At 46.2% G+C, this 21,696-nt stretch overlaps 1 protein-coding gene across 3 annotated transcripts; it reads left to right on the forward strand.

Moving 5' to 3' along the window:
- Positions 1–1,906: 1,906 nt before the first annotated feature.
- VDAC3 (voltage dependent anion channel 3) lies at positions 1,907–21,696 on the forward strand. Of its 3 annotated transcripts, none has more exons than XM_053269157.1 (10): positions 1,907–2,062; positions 7,120–7,244; positions 8,434–8,505; positions 10,720–10,769; positions 15,172–15,324; positions 16,642–16,694; positions 16,951–17,178; positions 18,053–18,203; positions 20,342–20,399; positions 21,151–21,696. In XM_053269157.1, the coding sequence occupies exons 2-10, from the start codon at positions 7,217–7,219 to the stop codon at positions 21,240–21,242; spliced, it is 885 nt and encodes a 294-aa protein (XP_053125132.1). In that variant the 5' UTR covers positions 1,907–2,062; positions 7,120–7,216; the 3' UTR covers positions 21,243–21,696. The 3 variants fall into 3 exon arrangements, with proteins under 3 accessions (XP_053125132.1, XP_053125134.1, XP_053125133.1); XM_053269158.1 differs by lacking the exon at positions 1,907–2,062 and adding an exon at positions 2,693–2,717; XM_053269159.1 differs by lacking the exon at positions 7,120–7,244 and having other exon boundaries at positions 1,916–2,062.

Below are 21,696 nucleotides of genomic sequence, written 5' to 3' on the forward strand. Positions count from 1 at the left end.
CCTGGCCTGACTTGGTATAAAACAGCTGTGCTCCTAATTTTGCTTCACAATGGCCAGTCAGGTGTTTCTGGGCAATACCCAATCAGGTCTTGAAGGCAATGTAAAGGAGTGCGCGCACACACAAACTCCTTGCCCTGTGCTGGGCACAGCACTGTAGGGTGAGAATGGTCCTCTGTGTGGTGCCAGGGGGACTGTGGAGAGAACTCAACTTTGGCAGAAGCTTCACGCAGGTCTAATAAACAATGTCGAGGAGTCACAATTAGGGTTGATGGGGGCCACCACTGGCCTCCAGGGCTTACAATGAGGAATACTGAACTAAATGTCCATTTTGTTCAATTCTAATAATATACACCAGTTGCAGAAGTGAGATTGAGTTTGGCATCTCTGTTTTAGTGTGGAGGACATACAGATGAACTGCACGTGTCTCTGCTAATACGTGCACTTGTGTGGCATTAGAACCCCAATTTTGATTTGACAAATTATGGCAGTGTCTCCCCTGCCCCCACACCAAATGGCCAACACAGGGTGCATGACGGCTGCATGCATCCCTCCTTTTGCCCTGCTGCCTCAGAGCCCCTTTCTAATTTGCCTTTTAGCAGAGTTATAAGAATGGACCTGCAAATCCCTGGTGTGACTTAAGCCTGTGGTTGAGCATGGTGGGGGGGGGGAGAAACACAAAAGTTAGCAACAAAAACAGGAGTCCCTGCTGTAACTTGGATATTGCTTTATGTGCAAAGTTTATTTTCTCTCTCCTGTTTCCTGAGTGGTATTTTGTTTCAACAGACACATCTGCAGGTTAGCCTGCCCATTGGTGTTCCGATTATGTGTCGATAAGGATAATAACATTTCTAGCTCTGTTGGAAATAGATTGGAAATAGATATGAGATTCACCAAACATTCAAAGTTCAAACACCCTAATACTTGGATGCATAATATCAGCTGGATGTTCTGTATCCCAGGGGTACAGAGACTGGATATTTGGGATTGCAGGCACATCAGAACGCATGGCTGGCAGTCACAAGACAGACCCTCAGTCCAAGCATGTCTGGTACAATTGGTAGCTGATAAACACAAAAAGAATGTTAATCCCTGACGACAGAAAAATGATGAACAAGAGGATGTTACAAATGCCACAATGCCATTATTTCCCCTCGTAAACGTTTATCCCTCCTTTCTTTTCCTAATAAGGCTCAAGGCAGTCTACGACAGTTAAAAAACATTGATATACAGAAGCAATTAAAACAGCCATGGAGCAGCATTAAAAAATTAAATAATAAAAATGAAGAGAGCAGAGCAAATACAACCTGTAAAACAGGACATCGATGCAAAGCCATGTAAAACAAAATCTAGGATCAGATGCATGAATCAAACCAAATCCATTTGCAGCAAAAGACATAAGACAACAGAAGGTACAGAATCTGGCCAGCCACTGCTACTGACAACATGGGAATCAGGGTACTTACTTTATAGGGGTGTTGTAACATGGGAATCCAAGGACCGTGGCTCAGTGGAAGAGCATCTGCTTTGCATACAGAAGGTCCCAGGTTCACTCTGGCAACATTTCCAGGTAGGACTGGGAGAGGCGCGTGCCTGAAACCTTGTGGAGCTGCTGCCAGTCAGAGCAGACATACAAGTAGTACTGTAGCTGCTGCCCGTCAGTGTAGACAATGTTCGACTCCGTTAGTTCATAGTACAAGGCAGCTTCCTAAGTAAGGTTTAGAACCTCTGCGCCCTATTATCTTTTTTTTCCAACTGCTGAAAGAAACAGACAGTCGGAAATAACGACTCTTAAACTGTCCTCAAAACGTTATGCACGCGCCCCGGGCGGCGTCAAAGGAATCCTTTCCCACAGATTCCGACAAGGCAGGGAAGCGCAAGTGCGCCTGCGCAGTGGCGTGAGGCGAGGCGGGAGAGAGAGACAGAGACTGGGGAGAAAGCAAGGGCGAGTGACGCGCCTGCGCTCTAGGGTCCTTGTCGGGCCTTGGGCGTTACGCCTGCGCAGTGCGTGGACTCCGAGGAGGCGAGACCTTCAGCTTGGCGACGAGGAAGCGGCGGCCTTGAGGTGCGGTGTCGGGAGGCGAGGGAGGCGGCTGGAAGGAGGGAGGGGGAAACCGGCCGGGCCGGGCCTCCTCCCCCGCCAGGGGGAACGGGCCGCCGCCCCCTCGCTCCTTCCCTCGCGCGGGGCGGCCTGAGGGAGGGGCGAGGGAGAGCCGGGCGGGGGGCCCTTGGGGTGGGCCTCCTCCTCCTGGGCCCAGGAGCGCCCCCCCACTAGGCTTCGTCTACCCCCCCCGCCCCGAAGACTTCTTGTCCCGCCAGCCCCACCCCAGCCCCTGGTCGAGGACTTATTTATTTATTTATTTGACATATTTTATACCGCCCAAAACACAAGTACTCGGGGCGGTTGCCAAGAGTTCTGGACTTCTTAACCCTCTAGGTCCCCCCCCCCACCTCGAGGACTTCTTGTCCCTCCAGCCCCTTCCCACTAAACCCAGTCCAAGCCATTGCCACCCAGCATGAGAGTGCTGTAAAGGATGCTGTCACAGAGACTTCCAGGGGAGGGTGAGGCGGGATGGGGGGGTCTGTGGGGGCACCAGTAACTGCAAAGCCAGGGCTGTGATTCTCTCCAGAGGCTGTACAATAGTAATCAGCATTGTAATAGCACTTTTGAGTATTCAGAGCACTTGGTGTTATTTTGTTGTATGCCTTACAACAACCAGGTAAGTATTGCTCTCCCCATATCTCAGCAGGAGGGTTGAAGCTGAGAGAGGGGGGTTTGGCTAAGGCCCCCAAATGAGCGCTTGTGGAGGTGAGATTTGCACCTGGGACTCCTTGATTGTAGGTCTCTTAGCCACTGGGTATGTGAACTCTCTCCGGGCACAGTTTGACTGTTAGGTGAGCTTTTTGTGCCCCAGTGAGAGGCAATTTGCACATGGTCACTGGATTTCTTGCTGAAAGAACATGCAGGCCTTCTCTCTCTTAGAAACATAGGATGATGAATGACCCTAAGGTCAAGAGATCAGTGGAAACCCTGGCTCTGCTTATGTTCTTGGAAATCCCCACCCCTAGGGCATGTGAGTCCTCTGTGACCTAACCCCCACTCCAGGAGGTGATAATTTCACAGCCCTAGAAATATAGGAAGCTGCCTTATACTGAGTCAGACTACTGGTCCATCTAGCTCAGTATTACCTACTCTGACTGGCAGCAGCTCTCCAGGGCTTCAGGCAGCAATTTTTCTATCTGGAGATGCTGAGGATTGAACCTAGGACCTTATGTGTGTTAAATAGCTGCTTTGCCCCGAGCTACAGTTATGTTTTTCCTAATTGCTGTGGAGAGAACGTTCAAGTTGGTCTTGTTAAGGCGATGCTTGTTTGTACCTGCTGGGTGTCTCGCTTGTGCTCCAAGTCAGCAAGTGGCAAACAAATTAAACTAGCCTGCACTCACTTTTAAAGGGCATGACTGCTCTGGGTGAGAGGGCAGAGATTCATAATACAGTAATGTCACATCAGTTCCTCCCTTTTTCCAAGGCAGCCTATGTGTAGATTGGCTCACTTTTGTCCTCCACAGCTCCTGAGGTAGGTTAGATTGAGAGTGAGTGACTGGCTCAAGGTCATACAATGAGCTTTGTGACTGAACGGAGATTTGAACCAAGATCTTTCTAAACTAAACAAGTTTTGACAATGAGCCCTTGGAGACAAGAGGCTGGCTTCTGGTTGTGTGTGCTGTGCTTATGGGTGGTGATTTATAAATAAGGTGATGGAGGAGAGCAGAGCTTAAACCAAATTAAGGGTCAGTCCTGTAAGATTAACCCCTGGTTTTGAAATCTAAGTTGTCATGAATGTGAGGAATGAATGAAAGCATCCACAAAATGCCCATCATAGTAGTAGCCAACCCTCACACACCTAGATTTAAGAGACTGAAAGCGATATGGCACTGGCATGCAGCAGTCGGTTGCTTTATAGTCTAGGTGGGAGACCTGTAGAGTCACAGAAGGCTTGTGAAGTCAGCAGGTTTGTCACAGTCTACATAGGAAAATGATGTGTGCACAGCCAGGACACCTTGGTATCTTGGCAACTGGGAATCCAACTGTGTAAAAGCAAAAAGTGTTACTACATTTTATGCTGCTGATTTTTTGCTATGGTGCTTGTATGGTACTTTCTCCCATTCCCGGGGAAAGTCCTGTAACAGCTTCTGGAATTTTGTGCTCGCCATTCAGGGGGCTTGTATGCATGGAGTAAAATAGGTATTGCCCCAATTACTTAGATAGATAGATAGATAGATAGATAGATAGATGCCTTTTTGTTTTTGCTCTTTGTAAAGGTAAAGTGTGCTGTTGAGTCGCTGTCGACTCGTGGCGAGCACAGAGCCCTGTGGTTGTCTTTGGTAGAATACAGGAGGAGTTTACCATTGCCATCTCTCGTGCAGTATGATGCCTTTCCACAACCTCGTGAGTCTGGGAAACATACCAACAGGAATTCGAACTGGCAACTTCTGGTTTGCTAGTCAAGTTATTTCCCCGCTGCGCCATTAGGTGGTTTTGCTCCTTGGGGCTGGAACAGTTATGCATGTACCCTCTCCTGCATACACGCACAAGATTTTTTTGGCCCCCTTCTCCATTGTCATGGATTGTGACCAGTGCAGAGCAACTCTGAGGAAGCTGCTACTTGGAATGGAAGGGTAGGGACTCTTCTGATTCTCCCCCACCCCTGATGCTTTGGATTCCTTCAGAAAGCTCAGGTGTGCCCATGTCCCTTCGAAATGTTATCCCCGGTTGATGACATGCATGGAGATGTGTCTGTGGTTATAGCAAACGCTAGGTGCTGCCAAGCTAACAGGGGAGTTGGGTGTGAGGAGGGAGACAAATTGGGTTCGTCCTGACCCACCCCACCTTCAGTCTATTGGTATATTAGAGGCTATTGTATGGGAGGTTGTTATGGCACATGTATTCACCTTTAGGTTCCTCATAGCCGCAGTTTGATACACGCTGAACCAGTTGTGTACATGCTGATGCCCTGCCCAGAACTTGGCATGGGTTGATTCCTGAGCTGAATGTCTTGATTGCAACTCTGGATTACAAAAACCGGATCTGTGTTCTGGGGTGTAGTGCTGGCACATACACAGCCAGCTTAGCCTGTGGCAGTTCAGCTGGAAGTCAGGACGGGCAGGCTGAGAACTTCTCCTATTGGGCCTCTTGTTTGCAAGTCAGGATTGGGCTGATGACCTTGATCCACATGGCCAGGTTTAGCAGGATTAAGCCAGGTGTAGCCTCAAAGCGCGATTGGTGTACAGTCTCCCCTGCCCTCTTCATTTTTGCTAGTTGATTCCTCTCATGATTAGGAGGCCCGTGGACGTTGGATCCTGTGGTCATCGCCTCGTATCTAGTATCGCCCTTTAACAACTTCATCTGTCACTAAAAGCCCCACAACAGCGGAAATTCTTCTAGTTTCTTGTCCTCAGTATTCCCAAAGTGCAATATTCTGTGTCCTGATGACATAGAGAAGGCAGGGATCTTTCACTGGGGCAGTTTGTGAGTGGAGATAGGAAAAAGGAGTTATTTTGAACATGTTGCGTTAATCTGGGCTAAAATGATGTTTGCACACTACAAAAGTACACCAACAGGAGTCCTATGGATTATTAAGAACAGCCGAGAGTCAGTCAGACTCTTTCTCACTCAGAGAAAGTGAGACTGATTGCTGGCTCCTATTTGACATATTTATACTCTCAAAGAAGGACAGTTTAGGCATTTCTTTTCCTCCTGTCCTGCTTTCAGTCACCCAAAGGGCTTGCTTGGGCAGCAGTATAGCATAGTCACTTAGTATAGTAGGCTGAAGGTCATTCTACTGTCAGGGCCACTCCTAGAATGTTTCTCCTCTTAGCTAGTGATATGCCACGATGAATACGACAAATATTTATATACTGTTTTTCAACAAAAGTTCCCAAAATGGTTTACGTATGAATGAATGAATAAATAAGTAAGTAATGTGATACTCTTGAAACAATCGTAATGTTGAACGCATGAGATGCAGAGAATGGTAAGGCTTAGGTTGGATTTCTACTTTTTGACCTGCTTGCCTGAATACGGGGCAGGCTGCAGAACAGGGTTAGGGATTGAGTGGCTGAATTCCGAATGGATAGCCAAAGGCAGCTGCAGCTGGGGATGCTGGGAGTTGTAGTCAACAACATCTGGGAATCCCTGTTAGAGGCAACACTGCTTTCCATCCCTTGTAAAAAGATTGAAGGCCTCTTCATGTGCTTTAGTAAGCCTGTATCCTCCTGTATGTTTCATAGTTGATGTAAGAGAACAATTGAGTCATTTGCTGTTCTCAGTACAGAAAATCAACTTTCTTTGTTAAAATGTTCAAAACACACACGTGTGTGTATGCACACACATGTATATTAAATAGAATTAACTTCTTAAACACAGCATGTGATTTTGCCCTTCCTTCTCCTTGTGCAATTAGCTCAAGACAATTCCCGAATTTGTCTAGGTGCCATGCCATCTGTGTGTGCGCTAGTGTTGAACTCCAAGGAAGCTTATAGTTCAGAGAGCAGTATTTTTGAACATGGTTGTCACTAGAAAGCATAAGGCTGGAGTCTGAGGCTGGAATCCTATACAAAATTTATTAGTTGCGTTGAACTCAGTGAGACTTGCAAGTAGGCAGACAGTATCAGGCTTAGAAAAAAGTTACTGGGCCCACTTCTTAAAAAACGCAGTCCCAGATGATTTGATTACTCCACCTTTCTTCCATCTGATGGTGGTGTGTGTGGTGTCCTGTCCCCCATATATCCTTACAAGAATGGCCCAAAGTCACCCAGTGGGCTCTGGCTGAATGGGAATTTGAACCCAGGTCTCCCCAATCTAAGACCACCCCTTTTTGCCATTGCATAAAATTGCCACAATGTGTGTAGTTTTGAAAAATGATCTAACTGCTAGTTTAAGAAATCTGATCTGGGATCCATGTCAGATAACTCTGAAAAAAATTGCTATTGGTTTCATTTTTTAAAAATGTATAGTACATGTTGATTAGAATACTAGCTCTTTTGTTTTTGAGGTAGATTCTTTACTGCAAGTAGTGTATTTAATCTCTAATAATGCATGCATTTCCCCCCTGTATTTGACAGGTGTATATAAAAGAGCTTAGAGGAGAGTTCTTCTGTAGGTTCACGTTGAGAAATAAATGATTTAGGAGCTAAGTTGTCATAAAAGAAGTCTGCAACCATGTTCTGCGGTCCGTCTAAACCCTCAGGTATATGTATTCTTATGGATGTTCAGATATTTAAAAGGAAACTGTAAGTGTTCTAAGGCAGTGTGTAAACTGGCCAAGGGGTAAGCTATCCAGCCACACAGAACTGGTTTGCTAATATCCTGCATGTCAGAGACATGCAAAGCTGTTTTGTGTTTGACTGGTGCTATCTTTTGAGACGTGAAGTTAGAAGCTGCATGCAGCAAGAATAGAGTTCTTGTCGAGTCAAGGTCAGAACAATCCCTTCCAGGCTTTCCGAGAAAACCCAACAACACTTACTTACTTAATTTGATTTTTATACCGCCCTTCCAAAAATGGCTCAGGGCGTTTTACATAGAGAAATAGGAAATAAATAAGATGGATCCCTGTCCCCAAAGGGCTCACACAATCTAAAAAGTAACACAAGAGAGACACCAGCAAGAGTCACTGGAGGTACTGTGCTGGGGGTGGAGAGGGCCAGTTACTCTCCCCCTGCTCAATAAAGAGAATCACCATGTTAAAAAGTGCCTCTTTGCCAAGTTAGCAGGGGTTAACAATAGAGAAACTTGAAGGTAGCAAGAAAGCTACTGTAGAGCTAAGTTTCTCTTCCATACCAAAGAGAGTCAAGGATTTTGGCATTAGCGAGTCAGCAGCCAATCTTGTTTTTACCACTGAATGTATTGCTTTAAAACAGAGAAAAGGTCCAGTGTGTTGAACTTGGAATACCACCATAAAGCTACTTTTCAAAGTAATAAGGCAACTGAGCACCATTGCTCAAGTTCAACTTTGCTGTACACAGACTTGTAGTTTCTCACAGAACTGGAATTTATTTTTCCTTTGGAGAAAGAGCCAAGATAATTGGAATCAAAGGCTTTTATAGTCAATTGGAAGCTCTTGTCACAAAGGAGGCATTCTGTTATTGGTGGAACAGTACACAAGTGGCAGAAACATGTCTCTTTGACATGTGACTTTGAAAAGGTATGTTGTTGAAATCTAATTCCACTTTGGGGATATTGGCTCACCATATTTTGGATTGGCTTCCCCCGCCACCCCCTGAAAACCATTATTCCGGAAAGTCTAAATAGGCCTTCTTGATTCTTCATAATGCAGCATCTCAGGTGGTTAGTTTCTTGATATTTAAGAATAGCGTTCATATCTGTGGGGGAGTACTTCAGTTATTTCCAAATCTTTATTGTAATGTTTCTTCTTCCAGACCCCATGGCTATCCCACCAGCTTACTGTGACCTGGGTAAATCCGCCAGGGATGTATTCAACAAAGGATATGGTAAGTAGTGGAATCTGCAGGCTTGTTTCTTTACTGAGAATTCCAGCTTCTGCTTTAAAAGATCTATTTCTGGACTTCAAGGGTTGTGAAAAAATAGATAGAAATTGACAGCAGAAATCAGTGGCAAATACAACTCCAAAAAATCAGATCTATGATTTGAAGAAACTATTTTGTATTGGGTTTGTGTTGTTCTGATAATACCTACAGAAGGGATGTAAGCAAAAGGAAACATTTTATCACATGTGTTGGTCTTGTGAAAAGATGGTATGTTTTTGGCAAAAAATATTTGGAGAAATAAGAACTATAATGAGACAAAATGTGGAGTGTTCTCCAGGATTAGGGTTATTACATATATTTGTAGGAAATAATGCCAAGTTAAAAAATAAGATACTTGTAACTTTTTTAATCTTGGCAGTGAAAACACCAATTGTTCAACAATGGAAATATTTGGATCAATTAACAATTGAGCAGTGGTATAATAAGGTGTGGTCAGTTGCTCTCTTAGAAAAGATCACTGAAGATTAGATTAATGCAGGCTGTGAGAATAGAATCACAGTTCCACCATATTTGGGCAGATTATGTTTATTATATTAACAGTACTAGATCTGATTTTGGATTTTCTTGTGGTATTTGGAAAATATGATTGTTAAATGTACTGTGTTATTATGTTACTGTTCTATGTTATGTGAATATTGCAAATAAAAATTTAAAAAAGAAAAGATAATACCTACAGAAGTGGAATATTTATTTCCATTTGTTTTGACCCAGGATCCTGGGTGGGAACTGCTGCAATATCCAGGCTAACTTTCTAAAGGCAAAACAGGCTCTTTAGGCTTGGCAGCAATCCTGCAGGCAGCTTTGGCTTGGTCCCCACTTTCTCCTGTTTGGGAGTCAGCCTTCCGAAAGCTCCTGGTGTTCCTGCTACTTTGCATGCTTTTTGCATCCCATGCCCTAGTTCTTCTTTGTTCACTCTGCATCCTGAAGAGATCTGTGGGATAGGTGGCTTCAATTCCTTCCCTTAATGCATATTTTTGTAATTGAAAATATATTCCTTTTCTGCTAGCAAGCCCTCAAATCAGATCCCAGCATCAAACAATAGATAGAATCCAGATACAGCATCAAAAGTAAAAATCCTGTGCTAACTGAGCAAAGAGATCTTTTAAAGTGGCATTTCTCTTTTTATTTAGCAGGGGGAGAGCAACTAGCCCTCTCCAACCCCAGCACATCATCCTTCTAGTGGCTGTTGCTGGTGTCTATGTTTCTCTTTTAGATTGTGAGCCCTCTGGGGACAGGGCACCATCTTATATACGTGTCATTTATTTTTCTATGTAAACCACTTTGAGAACTTTGCTTGAAGAGCGGTATATAAATATTTGTTGTTGTTGTAGTATTTCTACCAAAAGAAAACCACAGGGCTCTGTGGGTGTCAGGAGTTGAAATCGACTTGATGGATCACTTTACCTTTAGAACTGGCTGTGACACTTGCTAAAAATATCACTAGCAGGGGCAGAAAAAACACACTATTCCTCAGATGTTTGAGTGAATGTAGTAACATTTCAGTCTTCTGTCATTCACCTTCTGGCCTGCTGCTCATCCAGCTTTGTCCGTAACTCCTGAAGCGGAAGGAGGGACTTAGTTTCCCATGCTGTTTTAAAGCTGGAGATACGTTAGGAATCAGAAAGATCATACTGATAATTTGTGGGCTTTGAAAACAGGGTTCCACACATTAACTCAGCCTTGGGAGAGAGCTGTACAAACACGTCTCCTTTTCCCAAACTCTGAACTGAGAAAGAAAGCTGGTATTTCCCCTGCATTGTACTGTAGAAGCACTCAAGTGCTTCCAAAGTGCAGCATGACAGAGGAACCATATGCACGGACCAGCCCTCCTCCTGAGCTTGGAAGGGGGTCAGGAATCCTTGATCTTGTGGGGTGCTTTGGGGGCACATGAGATACGTCTGAAGCTCAGCATGAGGGAGATGACCTTGAGCCATCCCCAAGTCAGGTGCATGGTAGGTTCACAGAAACCAGGCAATTTGGTTGTGTCTGCCAAGACAGCCAAAATCTTTGGGCACCTTTTAAGTGATTCATAGAACAAGATCTACTCTGACACCCACCCACCCAACCCTCGCCCAATTGCATGTAATCACATTTCCACCTTTTTTTGTTTTCATCTTTTGTGGAGTGAATAAGAAATCTGTATCTTGTCAATTTCAGGGTTTGGCATGGTCAAGTTAGAGTTGAAGACTAAGGCAGCCTCTGGAGCGGTAAGTAATGAACACTTCGAGTTGTCTCTGCACAAGTAATTGCTCTCTAGCGCTGAAGTAGCCAACGGCATGTTTTACCTTTCACAACTTCTGCTTCTCCCCAAAGGTAGCACCCATCCTGGCCTCCATGCAGTTTTAGTTTGGGGCTTTGATGCTTGGCTTGATGTTGCATAGACCAGCAGTTAGTAAACTGGAAAGACTTTTAGCTGGTTAAAAAAGAACTGTCCCACTTGTCTACCGTGTTCAGGATGACTTTAATGGTCATCCATTAATGACCATTATTGGAGAAACCTGATTATGTGAAGGGGTGTTGAGCTGTCAGTCAAGTTTGAATGATTTGACGTTGCCAACAGAAGTGGCAATATAGAAATTTGGCTCGATCATCCCTTTCTACTCGATTAAAGATGTTACCTCCTAACATGTCTTCTCCCTTTTCCATGCAACACTGTTCTGGATGCTTGTTCAGCTGGTAAGAATACTATGTGTATTTGCTCTCTTGTATGCCTTTCCTTAAGGTCTGTGTACTTGGCTACACAGTTAACTCATTCTGCTAACTCATTCTAGATCAGGGTGGCCTACAGCTCCCAGCATCCCCAGTAGCCAGGAATGATGGGAGTTGTAGGCCAACAACAGCTGGGGAGCCATAGCTTGACACTTGTGTTCTAGGGATTAAACAAAACTGGGAACCAGACAAGAATCATTGGTGCATGTAATTCCTGTTACATGGCAGCATTTGTATGTTAATTGCCTATGAAATAATGGGAGGCAGCCGTGCAGTTCTTAAAACAGCCGCTTCTGGTCAGGTATGAGCTATTTTCAGTAATTGCAGATTTAGGAGTTAGTGCTTGTGATTAGACATAGAGGTGTTGGGAAACCCTCATGCCACACATGGAGGTGGTGGGGGACCTCTGCAAATGCTCAGATACACTCTGGTGCTAAACCTGGGCACTAAAAGTGGGGTCTAGTAAGGCCAGTCAGTTTTCCAGCAGTTTGTATCTGTCCTTTGGCAGGGCCCTGTATGTGCACCCGTACTGTACAGCATGGAATTTGACTTCCTGAGAATATTATTATTATTATTATTACATTTATATCCTGCTCTTCCTCCAAGGAGCCCAGAGCAGTGTACTACATACTTGAGTTTCTCTTTCACAACAACCCTGTGAAGTAGGCTAGGCTGAGAGAGAAGTGACTGGCCCAGAGTCACCCAGCTAGTCTCATGGCTGAATGGGGATGTGAACTCGGGTCTCCCTGGTCCTAGTCCAGCACACTAACCACTACACCACGCTGGCTCATATCTTGTCCATGGGGGTGATTTTTAAGTTCCTGGTCTCCGTGGCTGTTGAGAAGCTTGAAAATCTATGGGCAGTATCTTATAAAGCAGGGGTAGGCAGCCTTGGTGCTCCAGATGTTGACCTACAACAAATAATAAACTGTGGCTGGGGTGATGGGAGTTGTAGTTCAATTAATATCCGGAGAGCCAAGGTTGCCTGCCCCTGCTATAAAGGTCCAATTTAGGGTTCACAGGGGGGCCTTGTGAAGGAGGTGTGGTGCTTCAGTGCCCTCTCTGGCTCTTCCCAAGTCTTCTGTGTTGTGTTACTTCTGTGCTATGGCTGCCTTGCTCTTGACCGCTTTGCTTCTGTCGGAATTGTTGCATAAAATATAGGGTGTTTTTTGCAAATTACGCAGTTTGCCTACTTTTACTGCAGAACCTGGATCGTATGTTGTGCTCTGATTACTCTGAGCCTGCTTCTTGTATGCCAGGGCAGAAGCCGCCTCTATTGCTTGGGTATTTTCCCTTTCCTCTCTGTCAGATGTCACAGAAGCTTTGAGTAACGAAGTGTCCCCAGCTGAATGTGGTGAGCTGAAATGTCAGCCAAGAAGCAGGATTTGGGGAGTGGCCTCGATTAGCTCAGCTAAGCGAAGCTTCGCACTCAGACATAGAAGGTGTTGCAGCGATCCAGTCACTCCTCCCTCCCTCCCTCTCTCTCCCTCCCCCCCCCCTTTCTCTTGTAAGATGAATAGTAACACATGTTGTGTGCACATCTACTTCCTACACTCGGAAGGAGATCTTGTTCCAGCTGCTAGGAAAATCCTTTCTCCTGGTCCGATCTTGTGACAGCAAGATGCTTTCTCTTTATGTCTAGCAAAGGATAAAAGTTGAGAAATAAGTTTCTTCTCCCTTGGGCCCAGTTTGTTCTTTTAAAGATGAAATATTTCTCAATAATTTGTTACTGTTTAAAGTGTGTGTTTCTAACCGTTCAGAGATGCCCCATCTTTGTTAAGTTACAGTAAGTTGCTTTTGTAGGTGAATCCATTTCCTTCCCCGTTTCTTATTCTCTATTGCTTCTCTTTTTGTGTGTCTTGAATTGTAAGCTGCTGCTTGTGTCTTTAAACTGTGCAGCACGAAGGCAACATTACACTAGCCTACAGATAAAGTACTGTATAAAAATAACTTAAAGGCCCTGCCCATAGACTCACTATCTAATTTTAGATTAAAGGGTAGCAAACAATCAGGTTTATAAATGGCTATTTGTCTGGTTGCCTGTGGCAGGTAGGAATTGCTTCTGGGTGGCCATGAAAACTAGGGATGTGCACAAACCAGTCTGCAGGTCTGGCGGTGGCGGGGTTACCTTTAAGGAGTGGGGAGGGTGCTCATCCCCCCCCCCCATGTTTCCCTCGCTGGCGCTGTTGTGAAAACTGCTGGCACAGGGCGGTAGCATATCTCCTTGCTGCCTTGGCCAGCGTCAGACCAGAAGTGGCCGGTGCACGTGCGTGACTGGCCACTTCCAATCCAACGCTGGCCAGGGTGGCAAGGAGGAATGCTGCCGCCCCATGCCAGTGGTTTTCACAACAGCACCAGTGAGGGAAACGTGTGGGGGGATGAGCACCCTCTCCACTCCTTAAAGGTAACCCTGCCGCTGCCGGACCTCCGTACTGGTTTGTGCACATACCTAATGAAAAGCAGTGTGGGTTCTCCTTCCCTCCAGTCCTAAATGACTATTGTAGACAAGTGGCTTAGGAAGAATTTTTGTAGGCTTGTAACTTTTGTGGACTACCTTGCTAGACTATTGTATACTAGAGTTATATCCTGCCTTTCAACAAATTTCTCACGGCCATTTATAAATAAAAACAAAACAATCACAACAGTGTTAAAACAGCTATTAAAATAGTGGCACAATTATAACCTTAAAAGGGCTGGGAGAATGAGGAGGACAGCAGCTGAGCTGCCAGGGGGAGAATTCTCCAGACAGGGTGCCACAACCGAAAGGCCCCTCCTAGTCATCACCACCTGCCTCAGCCTGGAGGGTGGGGTCTGCTGGAGGAGAGCCTCTGAAGACCATCTTGGTGCCTGGCCCGTTGATGTGGGAGCAGACATTCTTTTAGGTACCCAGGACCTAAATTGCGTGAGGCTTTGCCCAAACAATGACGATTATCTTCTGTGCTTTACTCTTTGTCGATCATCTGGAGCTTCCTGGGTGTGTTGATGTGCAGCTTCCCCAAACCTCAGTGGAGACCGTGTGGTCAGCTAGATTTATGCGGTGGTGGGGCTTCTCCATTGGAAGTTAATAGGGAAGCTCTGCATGTACTCTCTCTGGGCGAGGAGCCACTAGCTTGGGCATTCAAGTCGAAGGCTGAAACAGCACGTGCCAGCAACAAGTTCGTGTCTTCATATGCAGGCCTGCCTCCACTGCATCTTGGAGTGGGAATGTGCTTCTCCGTGCCAAAGGAGGCACGGTGCCCTCCCTTGCTTGCCGTCTTTCCTTCTGCTGCCCTTTTCTCCAGGGACATTTGTCCCCGCTGTGGAGGGAAGGATTGCAAGGCGATGGTTAAGGGCAGAGGTTGGAGGGCGAGGGGTTTGGCACCCCCAGCTGTGTGCCCTTTTGGTACTCTAAACTACTTTAGGTATGATTGCGGCAGCCCCGCATTGGAGGATAAAGGTTTGCTGCCTTGGTGTGTCCTTTTGGGCTTCCTGTCTTCAAATGGATTGGAAATGTTTCTAGAGGCCCTTTCCTAACTCTTCAAGGCGTTCTAGCTATGAGGCTTATAAGTCATGCAGCACTTGTGAAGAAAATACCAGTTAGTCTGAGGTTAGAGGACTTTTCTTTTGCCTGTTGAATTCTTTAGTAAGAGTTCTTTCATGAACTCCCTGCTGGTTGGATTTGGGTTTAGTGACTAGTCTCTTGGAACAGTCTATATAAAGCATCTGGTGCTGCATCATAAAAGATCCAGATCTCAGAAAGAAAAAGGCACTTTGGTGGGATGAGGGAAGCCAGGTGCTTGTGTGAATAAGTGTGTGCATTGTGTGCGGGGGGATTGTAAAATATGTTCGTGGAGTTAAGCTTGCTTTACATACTAAAAATCTGAATATTTGCATTTTAATCCAAATATGGTGTGTTTTCAGGAATTTATCACTATGGGCTCCTCCAATACAGACACAGGCAAAGCATCAGGCAGCCTAGAGACCAAATACAAGTTCAAGGCTTATGGACTGACGTTCTCCCAGAAATGGAACACCGATAACACCCTGGGGACAGAACTGTCCCTGGAGGATAAGGTAAGAGGAGATGGAATCGTGGCTTCATCACACATGGAAGTGGAAGGGAATTGAGAGGTTTGGCCGGGAACAATACATCTTGCATTTAACACAGGCAAAATTAAACATTTGTGTAAAAGAAATCTGGATCTTAACTGTCTGCAGTAGACACAATGTGCAAAATTGGCATACTAGCTAGTTTTGATGAAATTTGTTTTTCTAATTTTCATAAAATGCATAACAGAAAAAGTCACCCAACTGAAATATACCCAATAGATGCAGCAACCAGAGTCAGCAGAGCAGTTGAAAATTCCAGTAAAACCACTTGGGTAAAAAACCCATTCAAAAGGTCCAGATCAGGGGTAGGCAACCTTGGCTCTCCAGCTGTTGCTGAACTACAGCTCTCATCATCCCTAGCCTCAGTTGCCAAGATTGCCTACTTGTGGTTTAAAGGAGAATGAAGTCGGTGCTTTGTGGATCTGCCAGGGGAGGGTATTCCAGGGATGGGATGCCACCTCCCTGTCACCTGCTCTCTCAACCCCTGAAGGCAGGGGATATCAGTATCTTCTTCCTTATATATATTTCTCCAAGGCGTACCTGTCGCTAATCCCATGCATGGCAGCTCTTGCGAGAGTTTGCGAGCAGCTGCCTGGATAGAGATGAGGACGGGGTGAGAAAATGGCAGCGAGCGGGTGGGGAGGGAAATCACCAGCCATGCCGGCCAGCAAGGGGTAGCGCCAGCCAGGCCAGTGGGCGGGGAGGGAAAGTGGACTGGGAGGGGGAGAACGGACTGGTGCTGAAGGGGGCGGGGAAAAGAGAACAGATTGGGGCTGAAGGAGGGGAGAAATGAAGATGGGGAGGAGAGGCAGGGATGACTAGGGGCGCAGATGCTCTGCATCGGATCAGCTAGTTCTGAATATACTTTGAATGTCTGTCAAAGAGTGAGGCTGCTTTATGGACCCGCCACCAAAGGTTAAGCAAGACTTAGGCCTGCAGCCCTTCAGCTGTTGTTGGCCTTCAGCTCCCACCAGTCATGGTGGCCAGTAGCCAGGGATGATGGGAGCTGTAGGCTAACACAGCTGGAAGGCCACATTTTGACACCCCTGACCCAGATAATCAGAGTATGGGAAGCTAGAGGCACTGTGCCTTGTCTTCAGAGTTGAAAACTGTGATTCTTTAGAATCTCCGTGATATGTTCTTGATCGTTTGCACAAATCATGGGAGCTACATGGAGAGTAAGGAATGCTAAGCTACCGAGATTAAAGTAGGGAAAATATAGTATTCCACTATTTTTTAAATAGAGATAATCAATATAGTGTGTTTCTTATTTCAATTCAGTTGGCTGAGGGGCTGAAGATGAACCTTGAAACCATGTTCGTACCAAACACAGGGTGAGTATTTTTCATTTCTCACAAGAGAGTGTTCTTTCGTGTGCCCATAGTATCACATCTACTCAATTTGCTTCAGGTTATCTTTAAATGAATGCATTAAACTGTTCAGGTGTAGCATTCTGCCTCTATTCCATCAGATGGTAAACAAGTATTTTGCTGCCAAATTTCTGCTAGGCATTCTGGATTTAAGTTTAGAGTATTTTCCTAATACTGATGGCACAAAGAATTAAGCTTGTTCTTGTTCTCCCGGCCTCAGGAAGAAAGGTGGGAAGTTGAAGGCATCCTACAAACGGGAGTATCTAAACATCGGTTGTAATGTGGACATTGATCTCTCTGGACCAACCATCCATGGTTGGGCAGTATTGGGCTATGAAGGCTGGCTTGCTGGCTACCAGATGGCTTTTGACACAGCCAAGACTAAACTGACACAAAATAACTTTGCTTTGGGATATAAGGCAACAGACTTCCAACTGCACACGAATGTGTAAGTATCGGTTCAGGCCCGGGGGGCTAGACTATATATGTAACTTAGTCCCTAGTCCTGGTAGGTCCTTGATTTCCAGTTGAAGAAGCAGATTAGATGGATTCGGGTAAGTAACCCTAACCAGCTACTGCTGTGTGAAAGTTTCCAAGTTTGACCAGCTGTGACACTTGTTCCCCAAATGAGCTAGACTGTGTGTATACCTTGGGAATTTGCCAGGGATTCGTGAGCTCTTTAAAGAGGAAAAATTGTTGCACAGCTAAAGTACCCTCAATTCTTCCAGTAATAATCTTAGGCCATGTTGTGGGTAGTTAAATGTTTGGGTGCCCCCTTCTTTTGCTGAGGCAAGGCTTCTTTCCTGCTCATTTGCTTACTCCTATGCCCAGATTGGTTTGCAAAAGTACTGTACACTTGTTTGGTCTGGCTGCATTGTATCAGAAGGTGCTTCTTTCTCCATAATTTTGACTGGGAAAGGAAAGCGGACTTTTGTGAACACTCGAAATCTCTCTTCCTGATCCAGCTGCTATTAATACGAAGCTGTATTAATAGCAGCTGGATCAAGAAGAGAGATTTGGAGTGTTCACAAAAGTCCGGTTTCCTTTCCCAGTCATACATCAGTCTACATTTAGCTTTTGGCATATAGAATCTCTAACAGTAGAGAAATGTCAGGGCAAGCAAGCAAGATATCTACACAGAATCACCTTTAAAACTACTGTTAGCCACCCTGAAGCCTAGGGATAGAAAACCTGCGGAGCTAGAGTAAGATTGGTGAAAACTAAGGCAAGGTGAGGGAGAAGCAAGGCAGGTGTTTGCAGCTGGGGTGGGGCTGGTTTCTTTAGGCAGAGAACTGACGCTTCATGTGCTCTCTTCCTGGCAGGAATGATGGCACTGAATTTGGTGGCTCCATCTATCAGAAGGTTAATGACAAGGTTGAAACATCTGTAAGTCTTGCCTGGACTGCTGGCAGTAATAACACTCGGTTTGGTATTGCCACCAAGTATCAACTGGATGAGAAAGCTTCTGTCTCGGTAAGAATGATGCTGTTTTCCCAACATGCTATGAATATTTCTTGCTGAGAGAATGGCACGGACTGTGTCACATCTTCCTGTTTCCCTTGTGCCCTGGTTAGTCCTTGTACCCACACAAGTGCTGCACATTATCTGCATTGTACATTGGTGCCAGCCAAGGCTTGCTGTCTTGCATCACTTGCACACCAAATTTCTCCTTTCTAACCGGTGGCCCCTCTAATTTTTTTCATCTCTGCGCATAATAAGTTTTGTTCTAGGTGGCAGTATCAAGGCAGTGTGCACGCACCTGCATTCAGAATGGGGCCTTCGTGATTCAATCTGAGCGGACATCCAAAAACTTGTGAGCATGTGCACGTGTGCTCGCCTTAGAGGGAACAGTAACACTAACCTCAGAAGACCCTTTGCCTTGTGATATTGGTTTGGGCCTTGGAAGGAGAAAATAGTGTGCCAATGTGAGATGGCAAGCCTTGGTAGGCACCAGTTCCCTTAAAAAGAAAAAGAAAAGGATAGGTTGAATCGTTGGCACTTACCTGAAAGGTCATTTTCCTCAGCCGAATACTAAAGGCTAGGAAAGTAGAAGGTAGAGGAGACAGGCCTGAATAAGCTCAGACAAAAATAACGAGGAGCACCAGAAAACAGCACCTGTTCGGAGCAGACAGGGCGAAGAACTGGAGTCCCAGGGGATTGATTGCCTCTCCCTCCTGCAGTGAGCCAAAGCTCTTAATTGGCCCTGTCTAGGAGCAGGACGTTGAGACAACCCAGCATCCTTTGCAGATACAACCCTCCTCTGAGGGAAAATTGTAATGTGTTCCCTGTGAAGAAGCTACTTGAAGAGAAGTCTGAGTCTTTTTTCTTCTGGTGAAATTAAAACTACTAGCTGATCCGAGTGCCGCTGCCGCGGCCGGGCCGAGTGCCGCGGCCGGGCTGCCCCCACCCCGCCGCAACACCACAACCACGCTGTCGGGTGGGCTGGGGCCCGCCGCCACCTGGCCCGCGGCCGGGCCGCCCCCACCCCACCACACCACCACTACCTTGCTGTTGGGCGGGCCAGGCCGCCCCCGCCGCCTCACATCTGTGGCCGGGCTGGGGCCCGCCGCGGCCTGGCCCACCGCTGCGGGCTGGCCCAGCGGTGCGGCCAGGCCCGCCTGGCTCCCTGGCCATGGCCGCCACCGCAGCTGGGCCGAGTTCGGCCGCCGCCGCCGCTGCCTTGCTTCCGCAGCCGGGCCCAGCCCGGCCAGTTCCGCCGCCTCATGTCCGTGGCCGGGCCAGGCCCAGCCAGTCCCGCCGCCTCACGTCTGTGGCCGGGCCAGGCCCAGCCAGTCCCGCCGCCTCACGTCTGTGGCCGGGCCAGGCCCGCCGCCTCGCATCCGCGGCCGGGCCCACCTGGCTCCCCGGCCATGGCCGCTGCCGCCGCTGTTCTCCTGGGTGCGCCAGGACCAATCAGGCGCCCCAGCAGCCCAGCCAATCAGCTGGGCTGCCGGGACGCATTTCTCCTGGGCACACCCAGGAGAAATATATAGATAGATAGTAGTGTGGTGTGATGCATCCTTGATAATGGTGACAATCCACTTTCATTGAGGAAGTAAACTTGAACTGTATTGATGTGGTGCTCATCTGGAATGCTTCTTCATTAAAGAAAAGCTTCCTCTCCATAGAAAACTTGATGTGATCTGGGAGAAAACTAGGCTGACTCTTCTCCACATAAAAACAGCCCTGCTGGATCAGGCCCAAGGCCTATCTAGTCCAGCATCTTGTCTCCCAGTGGCCCCCCAGATACCTCTGAGAAGCCTACAAGCAAGAGGTGAGGGCACGCCCTCTCTGATCTCCATGATCATGCCTGGTTTTCTATGTTTATATGAAGTGTTCAGTCTTAGGATTCCCCACTTGTTGTCTGAATTGGTACAGCCCCAGACACAGGTTTACCACCCAGTGAGAACTAGGTCTCCTGGTGTTTAAAGTTCTGTAGTTAATGTTCCACTGTTGACCACTGCACAGTCACTACTGGTCTTCTCCATCTCTTATGTGTATAGATCTAATTCTGGAAGGCTTTTCTTCTGGGAAAAGAGCTTATATGTATACTTCCTTTCCAAAGAACTAAAAGTCTGTATCCCATTCTTTTGTGTTTAATTTTGTTCTAGGCCAAAGTTAATAATGCCAGCCTCATTGGACTTGGTTACACTCAGACCCTACGACCTGGTATGTACTGAACTCTTAACTTCATTAGTTATGATTATCTCTCAGCTGTAGAACAGAGCAGGTAGACAGAACTGTTGAGGCATACTCATAGATAGCACAACAAGCAAATGAAGGGGAAATGAGGGTGTTCTACAGCAGGGTTTCTCAACGTTGGGTCCCCAGATGTTATTGGACTTCAACTCCCATAATCCCCAACCAAGGGCCACTGGGGCTGGGGATTATGGGAGTTGAAGTCTGGTAACATCTGGGGACCTATTGTTGAGAATCCCTGTTCTACAGAATATGCACAACCCTATGGAATTTTGACATTGGTACAGAATTTTAGTTTAAAAAACAACCACCTGGTTCTTAACTATTGCATTGATAGCCTTTGAACTGTGTGGGTAATGCCTGGTGTGCAATTTCAGAAGCCGAAAGAGTCAGATTTGCAGGGTGGGGCTTGACAGCCCTGCACACACTGCCCTCCAGAATATTCCTCCATTCAAAAATTCCCAAGGAGTTGGGGTGGGAAGAGAGGGAAGCTGTTGTAGGCTAGCCGGTGTGTGTCTGAAGGGGAATAGCTTGCCTATGACTGCTCAGCAGATGGACAGCCTTCCCAAAGGAGGAACTTGTAACTGAATGCAGGAACACTCGGTTTCCTTTGTCTACAGTGCCTGGGCTTTATGCCCGACTCTTTCTTCTTCTTCTTTTTCCTTACTGTCTTATGGTGAGTTGCTGCATTTTTCTAATAGTGGTGTTGTGTTTCTGCCAGGTGTGAAGTTGACTCTCTCAACCCTGATTGATGGCAAGAATTTCAGTTCTGGCGGTCATAAAATTGGGCTGGGATTTGAGCTTGAAGCTTAATGTAGGTTTTGATGACATATTAGAGCTTTATTTGGAAGATGAAGGAGAAAACAAACCCCACGTGTTCTGGCCTTAAACTCTTCTGTGAAACTTCAAAAAAAGAAAAAGAAAAAAGTGTGAACTTGATATTCTTCCAAAGAATTGTTGTAACCCAAACACTGAAGTCTGGAGAGTGCAAACCCACCATGAAGGGCAATACTTGAAGGCATGCATGGAAGTTGCAATGGTTGTGCTACATTTCTGTTCTGTTCCTCAGTTAATTTAAAATGTTTTCCTCCGAAGACAGCATAGCGTCTGGTTAAAGGAAAGAGGCCCCCCTCAGTCCTTCTGTGTTACTACATCACATCCTGCATGTCCTACACCTCACAACCTTTTGTCCAATTGGTCTCTGTGCTGTAATGGAAGCTGTGGTTTTGCATCAAAGTGGAATAAATCAAATCACATTTGGAACTGA

Source organism: Hemicordylus capensis, chromosome 8 (assembly GCF_027244095.1).
Source record: "Hemicordylus capensis ecotype Gifberg chromosome 8, rHemCap1.1.pri, whole genome shotgun sequence".
NCBI lineage: Eukaryota > Metazoa > Chordata > Lepidosauria > Squamata > Cordylidae > Hemicordylus > Hemicordylus capensis.

Bases quoted from the DNA above. Each gene is read 5' to 3' on its own strand.
- VDAC3 (XM_053269157.1), top strand. From the start codon at position 7,217: ATGTTCTGCGGTCCGTCTAAACCCTCAG. The intron at 7,245-8,433 runs GTATATGTATTC...TTCTTCTTCCAG, and splicing joins CGGTCCGTCTAAACCCTCAG to ACCCCATGGCTATCCCACCA. The intron at 10,770-15,171 runs GTAAGTAATGAA...GTGTGTTTTCAG, and splicing joins CTAAGGCAGCCTCTGGAGCG to GAATTTATCACTATGGGCTC.